The following is a 15889-nucleotide window of genomic DNA, read 5'->3' as shown; positions in this document are numbered from 1 at the left end:
ACAAGCAGCCGCTCGTTTGGGATTGATGGATAGATATATAGGCAACTTACAAGCATGATCAGTACACCATGGATATGAAAGGCCTGGTCACTAGTATATTTGGGGGAGGCTCTACTTACATGTTTGAGATTGGGGTTTGTGACCTGCGTGAATGTGCTCCAAATAAAATGATTCTTGGGAATCCGTGACGCCATGTGATCGATATAGATGTTGGTGTTAAGTTGTGCTCAAACGGCTAACGACTCAAATTTTTATCCTCATTTTGATTAAGGGAGTACCCTTTGGTACTTAATTTTATATTAGAATTTAGAAAAATAGAAATGTAATTGTATTGTGTGAGTGAAGCTGTAACATCAAATCAGTTGAATTTATATGACTAAGAAAAACCCTTTGTCTTTGGCAAACTTGTTCCTATATTTTTTTTTATTACATGGAAGATGCCAGCACACACACTTTGCTCCTCTACGTGTACTTCATACTAACACATCTATAAGAGTGCATTCTCTAACACATACTTAAAGAGACATAAACCAACAATAATCCCTACATAAACCAAGATTAATCCCTACATTTTGAAACTTTTTCATTTTTAATTTTAAAAATAAACCCTTTTTAAATATGAAACTTTTGGTCATGCTAGTTAGATCAGCATGACCAAATTAAACAACGTTATCACTCCAAACCCTCATGGCGTGGCAGTGTTGTTTCTTTGGCATGGCTAAATGGTTTATATTTGAAAATAAGTTTTTAGGAAGGCTCATTTTTAAAATTAAAATTAAAATGTTAAAAATAATAAAAAGTCAATGGGTGGAGTCATACCTTAAATGCTTCCCCTCTCGTGGATATTGTTGTTCCCGGCTATTTGCATTTTCCCAATCATCTTTAGTAGTAAAAGATACTAGGAAATTTTAATGAACTAAACTAAATCTCTTGTGAAAATCTTGAATTCAAAGGAGCCCTAAAATATCCATCAATCTTGCCCCTTTGTTGCAACCTCGTAACGTATGCCCACATATCCTAACCTAAATGGAAAAATTGTGCACATACATGTCCCCCTCCATAAGCCTTTGTACTCATGGTTCCATATTTTTGGAAACAAAAGAAACTCAGCGGTCACTGATAGACCAAGCTTCATGAATTTCATACCCCAAGCAAATGAGTATATTTTACAAAACCTAAGGTTTTGGGGCATATGTAACACAAAAGCCTTAGGTTTTGCAATTTGTTTCATGAAATCCCAAATTTTGTTGTAAAATGTTTCACAAAACCCCAATTACAAGCTTATATCATTAATTTGACTAATATATTTATCTAAAATAATTGTTAATATATTTTTTACTACAAATAAATGTTATTTGCTTTTCAGCAACCGTTGATCATTGTGATTGATCATTTATGTGCATATTTAACCAATTATTATGCCATTATCAGTTACGATTATGTTAATTTTTGTGAAGTGCAAAATTCAGAAAAAGAAATGAATTAGATGAGAGATATGTGTATTTTGAGTAAAAGATTGATATTTAAACAATTATGGTTAAATTTGAAGATTTTATACATTAAGAAAAATGTCGCCAAAAGAGTGTCCAACCCAAGGGCTGAAATTTTGACCAGAAATATTGAAGCTTGAAGCGAGGTCAATGAATAATGTGTCGTTCTTCAAATTTTAAATATTTTTTCATTTAAACTATAAATTTTCAATTTAAAAATTAAAAATTGAAAATTTTCAAGTTGGAATGTTAAGTTTTGAAATTTATTATCCATATTATTAAAACTAGAATAATGAAGGGTTAATTAGATCTATGCCATTGCAAATATGTTGATTTACAAAAATACCATTACTATTCACTATATCGGCTATGTGCCGTTGGAATTTGAGAAAATTGGAGCTATGCCACTCTATCACGATGTCTGTCAAAATTTCCGTTAGCCCCAACTGCATGTGAGACCTAGCCGTCAGTTCCTTCTTCTTCACCTTCCTTTCCTCTCTTCTCTTTCCTCTACCTCTCTCCACTCTCTCCCCGACGCTCATCATCCTCCACCACCGGGAGAGCTCAGGGTTTGCCGCCATCGTCGACCTTCTCCTTAGCGGGAGGGCTCGGGAGCCACCGCTGTCGCCGTCGTCAACCTCCTCGGCGGGAAGGCTCAGGAGCCACTGTCGTCACTGCTTTCGTCTTCCACTCCATCCGCGGCGGGAGGGCTCGGGAGCCACCGCCGTCTTCGACCCCATTCGCGGTGGGAGGGCTCGGCCACCACTGCCGTCCTTGACCCCATCTGCGGCAGCGGTGACTTCGAGTTTGCGGAAGCTGCATGGAAGCCGACAGTGGCGCCCTGTCTGGCATAGCGGGGCCATCAGTGGGGCGGTTGGGGCAGCGGCGGCGCGCGGTTGGCGTGGTGGCGAGGTCCGATGGATGTAGGTGTTGCCACTACTAATACTAGTGGTGGTGGTTGGCATCGGTGTCGGGGACGGAGAAGCTACGGTGGTTGACGGATATAACAAGGCGATGACAGAAACGTGACGACAATGATATTGTTTCAATTTTATAAAATTTCAGTGACACGTAGTAGATACCACGAATTGTAGTGATATTTTTCTGAATCGGTATATTTGTTGTGATATGCCCCCTACCCCAAATAATAAATATTGCATTTGGCGTGCTGTATGAAATGAGATCAATTTTACAAATATTTCCTCAGCCAAATATGATTTTGCAGTGTACGTTGAACATATATTTTTGTGGTGAAAATAGACGAGTTCTAATCTAATGACTACCATTTTGTCAACTGCAGAAAACAGAGAGATATAGACTAATTAGAAACTAGGTGAATCTAACTACGTACAGTATATATATCAGAAATTGATGATATTAGCCGAACAACATACCCTTGAAATTAGTCAAGAATAATAATAATTGCCTCCTAGAATCTGAACTACCGAAAAAACATTCCAATGATCAGACACTAGAGCACTACTAGCTCCTTTGCTACCAACTAAAAATCTCATAAAGGTGAATGTTTGTAGTATATAAATCTTTAAGTTAGGATCCGATGGGACTTGAATAGATCATATGTATACGAGCTAGCTATAATATATGCATGGCGTATGACCCAATTGTGACCTATTTCAAACCAAGTTGTTGGATGCATGATAGCCATTGGATATCTTGGTTATGATCACTACAAAGTTCTCTGCCATGTTCTCATATGCATGATATGCAATTAGCTGTGTTGACTCAATTATTTGTACATGCTAATTATTGGCCGTATATACGTTAGAAGATCACATGGCGGCGTCAAATGCTCAATGCAAGAGCTATCATATATATATGTTTGAGTGTTTAGCCAACTGAGTAGTTGAATTGGTTCTTTTGTTTTTGGAGAAAAAATAAATTGAGGGAAAGGACTAGTTGATTCTGGAAGAGATAGAAGCTTAGCTATACTCTTGTCCATGCATGACTCAGATGATAAGCATATGGCTGCAAGTGATGGCTTCATGCATAGATGTACACATGGATTTGGAATTAAATACTGACACTTTCCCATTACCAATGCTTTCCAGGCAAAAAAAAACTAATCTTCTAGTGAAACTTGTTAATTAAGACTCGCCCACTGAAATAAGGGAACCCGCCATATAGGGCAATTCCCAAGTGATACTTATTCATGAACAGGAAAGCACCATTAATAGTAACTCTACCATCAGAATTCAAATTCTAGTTTGCATAAACATTGTTGTGGTGTGTATTTCTAGTTGGTGTAGAGGCTGGAAGTAATAATTTCATGATGTAAAAAATTGACTTCGATATCAATGGTTTGCCCAATACCTAATTAAATCATGAAATTAGGTATTTAACACCCTATTTTCTAATTTATACCCATAAATAATGATGGTTATTACAATGTGGCATAATAACATCTATATTGTTTAGCATGCTTGATGACAAGTTGGTTATATTAGGGAGATGGTATGGATAAGGTCTCTCATTTTTCCCAAGGTCAAAGCATGGAGAGACTGCCTTAAGCATCACAGAAAGCCATCTCACTATCAGCAGGTTCCTTCTATGTGATTAGTCATCTCCTTGCATTTTGAGTAGCTTTATGGAGAAGCATATGTATGCCAGTCTGTGGTGATGTGGACATACATGCTTCATGTTGTTCTTGCTGATCCACAACTCCGTTCTATGTCCATGTAATCGCGGATAAACTAATCTGTTTCACACCAGGCATAATACAATATCGTTCTCTCTTTGATTTCTCTCTCGAAACACATCACATACACAGACACTCAAAGTATCACTTGCACACAAACTTACGATGCACACTCTATACACACCAACTAACAATTTTCACAAAAAAATTCTAAAAAAGATGTATATACACTTTAAATAGTATTACATATATATGTAAAATCTTAGTTTCAAATTCATTATATTTCAGATATAAAAAAAGAAAAAGTTTGACAATTTTAAGAGTATATATAGGGGTGAAAATGGGACAGGTATTTCCCGATTGCCCGCTTGACCTAAGGCTCGCAGGAGGAATATGGGAGAAAAAAAAAGATACCTGTTATTATTCGAGTTCGAATCCGAATTCGTTGGAAAAATATGGGTTAGGATACGAGAAGACATGTATCCGTTCGTATGTCCCCTATTATAAAATATGTATAAAAATTTATTATGAATCCACCTAAAACATGATAAAAGATTGGTTAATCACTATTTTACGTGCTCATAGGTAATATTGCACTCTTTTTTCTTGATGTATCTTTTTAAATACTTTAATTACCTTATATATATATATATATATATATGTGTGTGTGTGTGTGTGTGTGTGTGTGTGTGTGTGTGTGTGTTATCCGGCACTACCTATACCCGACTCCGAATTTAAAAGAAAATATGGGTTAGGATATGAAAATGTCATAATCCGTACCCGTCCGTTTTCACCCCTAAGTATATAGTTGTCAGAATTTTGTGTTTTTACAGCTCAAATATAATGAATTTGATTATGAGACTTTGCATATGGGCGTAGTACTATTGTTAGTAAGTGTAATATTTTTATATAATTTTTAATAAAACTTAGTTGGTGTGCATGGAATGTACACCGTAAGCTTTTGTGCATAGGATGCATTCCCTATATACAATGCTAGTTTTATGGCCATCATAGGAGTTGTTCATTACAACTACAATATCATTAGCAAAAGCTATTATGAATTCTTGAAAATATGTACACATTTTTTCATCATAAACGATCCAATGCATCAGAGAGATATTTGAAACACAACAACGACTTTCTTCCCAATATGGTGATGGGGACATCCTTGTACACATATAGTTAGCATTACTCTATTTTGTGAATGACCCTACTCTAATTATGTGTAGAGTATATATATTCAATAATCAAACTTTTTCTCCCCTATGCCCCACGGAATATTGAGCAAGGCTTAAACAAATCCCTCTACATAAAGTTTCTGGGATTAGCTTCTCATAAACAAACATAGAATGCATATCACGAAGTCCCTAAAGAAATGATCATTTGTAGTGATTGCATGCAAAGCACCCTCCTTTTCGAGCTTGGCTATGAAAAGGCTCCAAATTAGTGCGTTGTTAATGCAAAAGGGCTCTTTCATCGGTGATTACACTTTTGAGCTAATCCCATAGCCATGCTAGGGCAAGCACGTAGCAAGTGCCATCTATGCCATGAAGGAACATAGAAGCTCATCCATCTCTACTTGGACGGTGACGAGCATATATAGTTTGAAAAAAAAAAACAGTTGCTATATATGCATATATTAAGAGCAGTATCTTTCATCCTTACATCACACATATTCTCTTTGCAAATCCTATATGATTATTGTGAAATATATAGATAGTTGAGCCAAACTCCATGACACGTGGCTTAGGTTTTTCTATGCATTTTAAAAACTAAATGCATATTTAATCCTATGAACTTCACTTTGCACTTAGCTGTGCATAGTTCACCTTAAATTAATTTGTGCAATAATATTTTGCACTTATGAATAATCAAATTAGGGAAAATGTTACAAAATTAATGATGGTCAATATTTCTAATTTACAATTTAGGCGCTGTTGTTATAAATTAAGGAATACAATAGAAGATATTTTTTTTCAGAAAACTTATTTTTGAAGGGTGGAGCAAATAATTCATTTCAATTATCTAATGAACAAGCTAAAGGGAACAGTGTATTTCTTATTTATTTTGATGCTATGGAATTTCATGGTCTCCAAGGTGAACTTTAATTTTTTCATACATTTTATAACATTATATTAATATATACTAAAATATTGCATAATGGTGCTTAATTAAAAATTAGTAACCTAGCTACTTCTAATATAGTTTCATGTAGCCAATTTAGATAATTTTAGGCTGAGTTTGATTCTGTTGCTAGGAGGAGCTACTTACTCATTTATCGTGACACATTTTTTTGCGAAAACTTTCTATACTCAATTAATCGTACGCTAATCACTCATCTTGTTTTGCGTGCCGCAATCAACGTAGCCTATCCTCTGATTCAAATGGAACCTTAATCATATTAATTGAAGGCTTTAAATTATGAAAGTTTGGAGTAGGGATATTAGGAGATCAGATAAAAATGACAAATATGGAGGTTCATGGTTCATCTGATCGATATATAGAAATTAACAATATATAGATTGGTTGCTAAGGTACTGTCCAATCAAATATAGTTTCTCGTGTGCATTTCCAGTCCAACAACAAAATGAGACACATTGTTGATGCTGATCTACTGTGAATTTAATTTCTTCAATAATTTACAAAGGATTCCGGCTGGTTTGTACCCCAAGTATAACCCACCTTGGAACCATACATGGACCTAGTTACCTATCTTGGAATCAACACAAAATGATTTTTGTAATGATGTTCCCAAGTATAGAAACTTTCATGCATGGAGTGTAAGAAATTTCTATCCGTATAGGTCGGCGATTCTGGACAATCATGCGAGTGGCCGCTTCCCAAGATAATTAATTAAGAGCGATAGCCTTTTAGCGCGTGCCCTATACTCGTTAACGCCACTAAAACCCTAGCTAAGCTAGGGGTTTGATATTAGTTTATAATTAACCCTCCAGCACAAAGCTTTAAGGGCTAGCTCAAAAGGCTAGGTGATCAAGAGAGAACACAACTTCCGAGGGCGGTAACCGACCACGGTGATGAGCTAGCTACGTTGTACATTGTGCACCATGGCAGTACACAAGCTTTCTTCTTGTTTAAGCAGTGGATTTCCTAGGGCATGGCAGAGGCAGATGGAGGAACACCAGCTATAGCCTATTGTGAGAGCTCACTTTTCCATGGCTGGGATTAATTTCTTGGAGATCACAAGCTCATTATTTGTAAGAGTGCCCAAACTAATTAATGTTAATTTTTGCATCAACTTGGCCAATTGCGTCATGGGTGAGGTGTCTTGGAAGGGTTATAAAAATGTCCATGCCATTGGCAAGCTAAGCTCCTACGTGTTCCTTATTCTAGGGTTTGCCAAATTAAAGGGTAGCCTTGTGCATGGGGTCGGTGGCTCCCTAGAAGAGCTAAAACAAATTAACTGTGAATGATATCCTTTTGGGGTTATCAAAAGGAGTGTGGATTTAGGGAAACAAGGCCTCTTGCACATGCTACCCTCTTATGCATGCACAATGGCATTCAATTGTTGCAAATGCATTGGCTAATTTGTTGTATCCATGCAAATGGATTCATATGCATGGCCCATGCATGCATATACACTTGATGTAATTAATCTATTTATATGTACATCTACCCCCTTCTCCTTTCCCTAAAAGTACAAGCTACATATGATTAACAAATGCAATTAATCAACCAAATAGAGGCTAAGAGATGTTAACCTCGATTCAGTCAATCGATCACTTGTGTATTTAGGCCGAAAGGCGTACGTTGCATTTGGTTATATATAAGCTCATGATCATGTATGGGGACCTATCTATCTCTCTCTCTTTCTCAATGGAAATTAAGCATATATGGTCATGCAAGTTCATGCATGAATGTACCACACATAATTAACCTAGAGTGACAGGTGTCGAAAGATCTTCGGCACACCAACCTAATGATTGCACTGATGATTTTGTATTCATATATTTGAGAAAATTGCGCCTCAAGTCTTCAATTTAATCTTTGACAAATAACCATATATTTAATTGTCATGTGAGAAGCCAAAAATCATGCTATATATATAAACAAAATGGCCCTTTCATTAAGCTGAGATGTCAACAACAAGGGCAAGTGTTGTATATGTCGATGTATATATAGTATATGCATGCATATAAACTTGTGCAATCAATTAATTTTTTTTAAGTTGAAGATAAATATATTCTCAGGGTTCAAGTATCAACACATCGATCAAGCAAGTTTTTGCGTTGTTCTTGGACGCGTTTTTAGTTTTTTTTTTGTTGAGAAGTTTATTAATTGTACACATATATATAGTTTTGCCCCCTAATTAAGCTAGATGTCATGCACTACTTACTATCTACTCTACGCGGAAGAATCTCTGAAAGAAAGCTGTGTTTATTTCCTCTTTGATATGTGTAGGATAATCAAGAAGAATATTAGGTGCAAAAGAGGCCTGTGAACTGCACTGTTGTCATCCAGGATGAAAACAAAACAGAAAAGATACAATACATAATGTTATATATGTTAGGTATATAAGGTATGGGTGCACTAGCACTACTCCTGAAACAAACAAATTGAGCACTAGATAATTAATTAAACTAATTGGAAACTTAGTTTTTAACTAATATTTGAAGAAAGTCAAGCTAGCCCAGTTGCTTAATTAGAATTTGCAGATAATGAGATGACATGGCAGGGGTATGGGAGGAGATGCAAGTGACTGAGTTGGTATCACCTTTTTAGGGCTAGCTAGCTAGATGTGGCCAATTCAGCAGGAAGCTGCTTGGAGCTCTTCAAAATTTGGACGCTTGAAAGCTCCTTTTTGTGTAAGAAAATATGTCTGCGTCATACCTTTTCTTTGTCTTGCTTATTTAATTTTCTTCTTGATAAATATAGGTCGGCAGATGTAATATTTTTGCAACAACGAAGGAGACACATCGGATATGAAGCTGCTCAGCAGCTGCTGGTTATATTTAGACGAGTATAACTGTTGGACTAATATGCATGGATTTACAGGTAAAAGAGGAGATCGTGCGGTATCCAAATCAGAATTAACAATGGAAATTATTTTCCAGTAAATTTCACAACACTACAGCTACTTTGATCAATCTATCACAAAACTACGGATTTAATGTCAGTTTTATCACCTTTGTAACATCAATATTGTATGGACATAAACTCTAAAATGTGTAATTCTCTGATAATTTCATCATTAAATCTGTGATACGATATATATATTAAATATGTAGTTCTGTGATGATAAATTTTGTACTAAATCTGTAGTTTTGTGATACACATATTTAAATCTGTAGTTTTGCAATAGTTTGATTAAAGTATATGTAGTTTTATGAAATTTAATTTACTCTATTTTTTACTAACTGGTTTTGATATATCTAGGAAATTCTAGTGAAATTTATTGGCCGGAAATGCACTCTACCATCAAGCTAAGAGGCATCCATGCATGCATGAAGTGAAACATGTAATGTTCTTACTTGTTATTTTGGATACCGACATTATCTCAAGAAGACGCGAATATTAGGGAAAGTCCTAATATCAAATAATTAAAAGGAGTGAGGCTTTAAACCCAGGTCGTCTAGCCCATCACCTTGTAGAGCTAGCCGGAATACTCTGGGCGTTTCTCCACCGACATTATCTCCAGTGCAGATTTAAAGCTATTAGAATATAACTACACGATGTTATTTTTCATGAAAATCGTCTACTAGTATGTTTTTACATACTAAATCTTAATATTTTTTTTGCATATTTTTATTTTAGTTATGCATAAGATTTCGAGATTTGGCTGCATACGTCATAGATGACGTCTGTTTGTAAACACAGAGATCAACGTAACTCTTTTGTATTATCTTACCCCCATCCAATTCTAAATGGTGCATGCATGCCTAGATACGCATGCGAATATAACTTTTCGATCTCGATCATTTGGAAACGTACAAGGCTATAGCGCGTTGTAAACGATGCCATATATATTTGAATACCAACCAACTTTCACTCCATATATCTACAGTTAGACCCTCAGATGCCCATGACAAACACAAGAGTTGTACAGCAAAGCTTTTGAGCTGTGCATGCCTTTCTCCTAGTTTATTGGAGATCCTCAGAACGAGATCATGATTTGCACAAAAGAAGTTCACAAAGTTGGGAGAGGAGGAGGAGAATTTTTGGGTAGTTGGTAAGCTCAAAGGTGGCATGGTGAGGTGGAGACCTCAGCTTGCATATTGAGGATCAAGATGACTAGCAACAACACACACTAGTTGGATAGGGAATCACAAAAAAAGGCATCATCAGCTAGCTTGATCACAGTTTAATCTGTGTCTGCATCGATCACTAGATGTACAGTGCAAATGCTGGCAATGCACTGTAAAGGAAAAGGGACCCATCTGCAGGTTGCTGCATGCATGCATGCAATGCTGACTAGCTATCATTTTACACTTGGAATTTGGTGATTGGTCTCCTTGGAACTTGCACTGGATGGTGGTGGCTGAACCTTTAACAGCATGGCACCAGTTGGTACCCCTTTTGTTTCCCTGATCGATTGTTTTCATGTTACACACGGTTTCATCAGAGTAGTGTATATCACAAGGGTGATCTCTAGCTGCATGATGCTCCAGCTTGGCAGTGACATATATTTGACACAACTTTTTTGACCATGGAAAGTGTTTGTGTGCAAATTAATTATCAACAATCAATTTGTGGTTGTTGTGCTGTGCTGTGTTGTTATGTATATTCTAACTAAATTATATGCAAAATAGTTTCCAATTTTTGAAAATGATATGGATAAAAAGTGTATTTTTATATTATGTCTAGGAAAACTAATTGCTATTTGATATCCACTGTTGTGCCAACTTAGGCTTGAGTTCTGAACAGTTTCTCAGTTAGGCCAGCTAGCTACTTCATCGTTTATCATGAGCACATTATATTTCTTAAACTGCTAAACCATGCGTATTGTGCATAAAATTTTTATATAGAAGTTTCTTAAAAAAATCAAATAATTACATTATTCAAATTTATAATTGTTTGTATCTAATTAATCATATGATAATGACCTTCGTTGTTTTGAGTGCTGCTGGAAATCTCCAGCAAACCTCGCGAACAAACGCATCGTTAGCCGTCCATGCAAATGCATATACAAAATATTTAGTTAAAAATATTAAATCATTTAGGAGCCTGATCATACTTTGAGATAATGAGAAAACTTTGCCTGATGCATGCTTATTTTGTCTTAGTTTGTATTACTTCTTAGATTGTAAACCTCTTCCCGGTTGGGAAAAAGAAGAGTAAAACTAACATAAAATTCAGTATATTAATAGAAACAAAGTTTGAACCCTCCCATTCACCAGCCAATATTATTACTGTGAACCTTTCTCATATAAACAAAATTGTCTATATATTTATCCATTACTTAATTTTCAAGTTCTTCTTATGGTTTGCATTTCAGCAGCGCTGCTGGACGGTCGATCTCCTCCAGAAGCATGGCATTGATAGTCACTCGGCCTGCCCCTTTTGCGCTCAGGAGCTTGAGATGACGAATTACATCCTCCTCGACTACGTGTTCGCTCGGCAGGTCTGGCTCCGTATGCTGTCACCTCCTAGCTGGGCTGCCTCTCTCCTCCCCATGGCAGCTGGCTTCAGGAATGGTGGCCATCTTCTAGGGCCTGTTTACCTGAGTATCTCCGTGCTGGCTTCGACTCCTTGGTCCTCCTGATCTCTTGGCAACTGTAGAAGGAACGAAACTCCAGGGTTTTCGACTCTGCACTCTCTTCGGTCTCAGTGGTTCTAGAGTCCATCCTTTGGAATGGCCATCTATGGTCTTTAGCTAGCGTTGCTACTTTTGGGGATTTCATGGGAGTGTAGTTTGGCTTCGCCCCCTTTCCGCTGATTGGAGTTACGTTTAGCCATCGTAGTAGTTTCTTCCCTTTTCCTTGGTTTTGTTTTTTCTCCCTTCCCTTGGCATAAGCCGGTCTTTCCGATTGCGTTGTGTAAAAAAAACTCTTTTATTCTAATATATTGACGTGCAATACTTTTACGCGTCCGCGAAAAAAATCCGTTACTTAATTTCATTTCTCATTCTTAATTTGCATTTTACCACTCATTTTCATTTGTGATAAGAACTAAGCAAACTTATGTGTAAGACTTTCATTTTCAAAAGTTTTTTTTAAATAAAGTAATCTTAAAGACTTAAATAGATATTTAATTTTATAAAAATTATACCGTTTAGTAGCTTAAAAAATATATGGTAATCCACATATATTCTGTAAGAGTAAAAATAGTAGTGCACAGAGGTGTATGCACCTCCAAATGTCCATATAACCTGTTGCCAACTCCCTGAAACTCACTTTCATATCATGATTAGAGCAGGTACAATAGCAGGCTATTAATCAGCTATAAACATATTTTAATGAGATAAATGATGAGAGAGAAAAGCAGCGGGCTACAGATCTGTAGCCAGCTGCAGCACGGACTTCAAGACGCAATGTGTGTATGTCAGGTGAGACCATATATTAATATTATAGTAAGTAACTATTGTATGAATTGGCTATTAGATTGGTTATAAATGAATTGGAGCCAATAGTGGGCTATACTATTAAACTTGCTCTTATGAAACTACTCATTCTTAAGTAGTAATTACTTGCATTGAGAAGACATTTTCAGCTCCATTAATTTATCATTTTAGCACAATTTCTCAGCAGGGAATATCATCGATAAATAGAGTACAACGGTAACAACAACCATGCATTTATTGCTCGGAATATACGCAGGTGACATTGTGACAGGGGGTGAATAACAAATTAACCAACGCCATGAGCATTCATGCTTAGTTAGTTACCCTTATTGACCAAACCTCCAATTAACAAGGTAGTTTAACACACATCATGCTCGCTTAACTGCAGCAAAGAGTTGGAATCTCAATATATACAAAAATGTGTAGCTTCAAACCCATGAGGGCTGGGGAATCTAACCCCCTAACCCCAAACAGTGGGCTGCTGGTGTACGTGCCTAGGGCATCACCGCATGTGTTTATGCCTCATCACTAATTAGAATCTTAATTTCTCTCTCATCAAGCCAACGAGAAAAAAAAATTACTTAATTAATTAAGGCCACAAAATCAGTTCGAAAATTCTCTCGTGATTTCGCCGAGCCCAGAACCAGAACCAAAACCAGAGCTCGAGCTAGATTAGTTAACTAACATGCCTGATTCAAAAAAGGGAGTTAGATTCTATATATCTTCTAATATCATTGATTACCCTTTTTTTTTCCTACGCTAAGTATGCTTATGATGATTCTCTCTCTTCCATCATCACACACACTCTCTCAATCGCTTTCTCTCTCTTCTTCCTTGCTCTCTCATACAACCTCTATTTAAGCACCCCTTGCTCACCTCCTATCCACCAACACAAATCACTTGCAAAACCAACACAAACACAACACAAGCAACACACACAAGCTTCTCCTTCCAAAATACTCCTCAACTAGCTAAGTCTAAGCTTCATCGATCCAAGCAAGCTAAGCCATGGTGCTCCAACACAGTGATCGCATGGACAGCCTCTTCTCCCCACAGACGAGCTGGGTGAGCGGCCCGATCATCGTGGGCGCCGGGCCGTCGGGGCTCGCCGTGGCGGCGAGCCTGCGGGAGCAGGGCGTGCCGTTCACCATGCTGGAGCGCGCCGACTGCATCGCGTCGCTGTGGCAGAAGCGCACCTACGACCGCCTCAAGCTCCACCTCCCCAAGCAGTTCTGCGAGCTCCCGCGCATGGCGTTCCCGGCGCACTACCCGGAGTACCCGACGCGCCGCCAGTTCATCGACTACCTCGAGGACTACGCCGCCGCGTTCGACATCAACCCGCTCTTCGGCCACACCGTGCTCTCCGCGCGCTACGACGAGACGTCCGGCCTGTGGCGCGTGCGCGCCTCCTCGTCCGCCGGCGCCGAGATGGAGTACATTGGCAGCTGGCTCGTCGTCGCCACCGGCGAGAACGCCGAGAGCGTCGTCCCGGACATCCCCGGGATCGATGGGTTCGGCGGCGAGGTGGTGCACGTCGCCGACTACAAGTCCGGCGAGGCGTACCGCGGCAAGAGGGTGCTCGTCGTCGGGTGCGGCAACTCCGGTATGGAGGTGTCGCTGGACCTGTGCGACCACGGCGCACGCCCGGCGATGGTGGTGCGCGACGCCGTCCACGTCCTCCCCCGGGAGGTGCTCGGCAAGTCCACGTTCGAGCTCGCCGTGCTGCTCATGGCGTGGCTCCCGCTCTGGCTCGTCGACAAGATCCTCGTCCTCCTCGCCTGGCTCGTCCTCGGCAACCTCGCCAAGCTCGGCATCCGCCGCCCCGCCACCGGCCCGCTCGAGCTCAAGAACACCACCGGCCGCACCCCGGTGCTCGACTACGGCGCCCTCGCCAGGATCCGCTCCGGCGAGATCACCGTCGTCCCCGGCGTCGCCCGCTTCGGCAGGGGCTTCGCCGAGCTCGCCGACGGCCGCGTCATCGCCCTCGACGCCGTCGTCCTCGCCACCGGCTACCGCAGCAATGTGCCCCAATGGCTCCAGGTAAACACCCAATCCAATCACTGTTCCATTGCCATTGATGACGCAATCATTCTATCAAGAACATCTTAGCTGACGTGATTTGTGAAATTGTTCAGGGAAATGACTTCTTCAACAAGGACGGGTACCCAAAGACGGCGTTCCCCAACGGATGGAAGGGTGAGTCGGGGCTGTACGCCGTCGGCTTCACCCGGCGCGGCCTCTCCGGCGCCTCCGCCGACGCCATGCGCGCCGCCAAGGACCTTGCCAGGGTGTGGAAGGAGGCGACGAAGCCAACCAAGAAGAGCACGGCGTGCCACCGGAGGTGCATCTCCGTCATCTTCTAAGCCGCCGCCGGCCACCGTTGCTACTGCTACTCGATCCATCAATCCCCTTGGTTAAATTCGTTGTTGATTAAGATTGGTTCTTTCTTTCTTTCTTGAAGAATTAAATTAAATTAAGCTAGGAGAGTGTGATCATACTACGTTGCTAGGTTAGTGATATTGTAGGACACAGCAGTGAGAGTGGGAGAGTATAAAAAAAAATAAGGTTAATTATTTGAGAGTTGAAAAAAAAAGAAAGAAAAAGAGAGACAAGGTGGAGCCCTCTCGTCAGTGGGAAGTGAGAGCCCTAGGGGATTTTTACTGCAGCTAGAGGCGTCTGGTGTACAGAAGAAGTGAGCTTGCCAGTTGATGGAAGATGAGGCTCTTGTCATTGACCTATTGTTTCTTTTGTTCTATATATGTATGTATAATCTTATATAATATCCCCTACTAGTAGTATGTAGTGGCCTTAATTAATCTGATGATGATGATTAGTAGTAGTAGTAGTAGTAAGCACCTCTTAGTTTAGTTGTTACTGCCTCTCCAGTGACAGTTCTTTTGTAATCTTTGCAATCACCTTTTGTAACTCCCTTTGTATAACAACTCTTTACTTGAGAGTTGAGAGTGAATATATATATAACTAGTGTAATGTTTTGCTTGATTTTTACCATATTGTCAATTCCCTTTTTTTTTTTTGCAAGAACTACTACTACTGTTGCCTATAATATTTTGTCTGCATAAGTTTGAGCGCAGCTCTCATGCGTTTCCGAGGAAAAAAAGAAGAAGAAGAAACTACTGTTGCAGCACTGTATGCTGAGGTAGGATATATATGATGAACAACTAATAAGGTAGTGGAGAAATGAAATGTCTCTTTCATGAGCCATGA

The 15889-nt window shown here is 39.3% G+C and overlaps 1 protein-coding gene across 1 annotated transcript; it reads left to right on the top strand.

The window, feature by feature from the left end:
* Window positions 1-13552: 13552 nt before the first annotated feature.
* On the top strand, window positions 13553-15670 carry LOC4334994 (probable indole-3-pyruvate monooxygenase YUCCA5). The gene is made up of 2 exons (XM_015778671.3): window positions 13553-14704; window positions 14800-15670. The coding sequence occupies exons 1-2, from the start codon at window positions 13673-13675 to the stop codon at window positions 15025-15027; spliced, it is 1260 nt and encodes a 419-aa protein (XP_015634157.1). The 5' UTR covers window positions 13553-13672; the 3' UTR covers window positions 15028-15670.
* The last annotated feature ends 219 nt before the right edge of the window (window positions 15671-15889 follow it).

The sequence above is a fragment of the Oryza sativa genome, chromosome 4 (assembly GCF_034140825.1).
Source record: "Oryza sativa Japonica Group chromosome 4, ASM3414082v1".
Lineage (NCBI taxonomy): Eukaryota > Viridiplantae > Streptophyta > Magnoliopsida > Poales > Poaceae > Oryza > Oryza sativa.
The sequence above is the reverse complement of the archived record's forward strand: the minus strand, read 5'-3'. Positions and strand labels throughout refer to the sequence as shown.

Bases quoted from the DNA above. Each gene is read 5' to 3' on its own strand.
- LOC4334994 (XM_015778671.3), top strand. From the start codon at position 13,673: ATGGTGCTCCAACACAGTGATCGCATGGACAGCCTCTTCTCCCCACAG. The intron at 14,705-14,799 runs GTAAACACCCAA...GAAATTGTTCAG, and splicing joins ATGTGCCCCAATGGCTCCAG to GGAAATGACTTCTTCAACAA.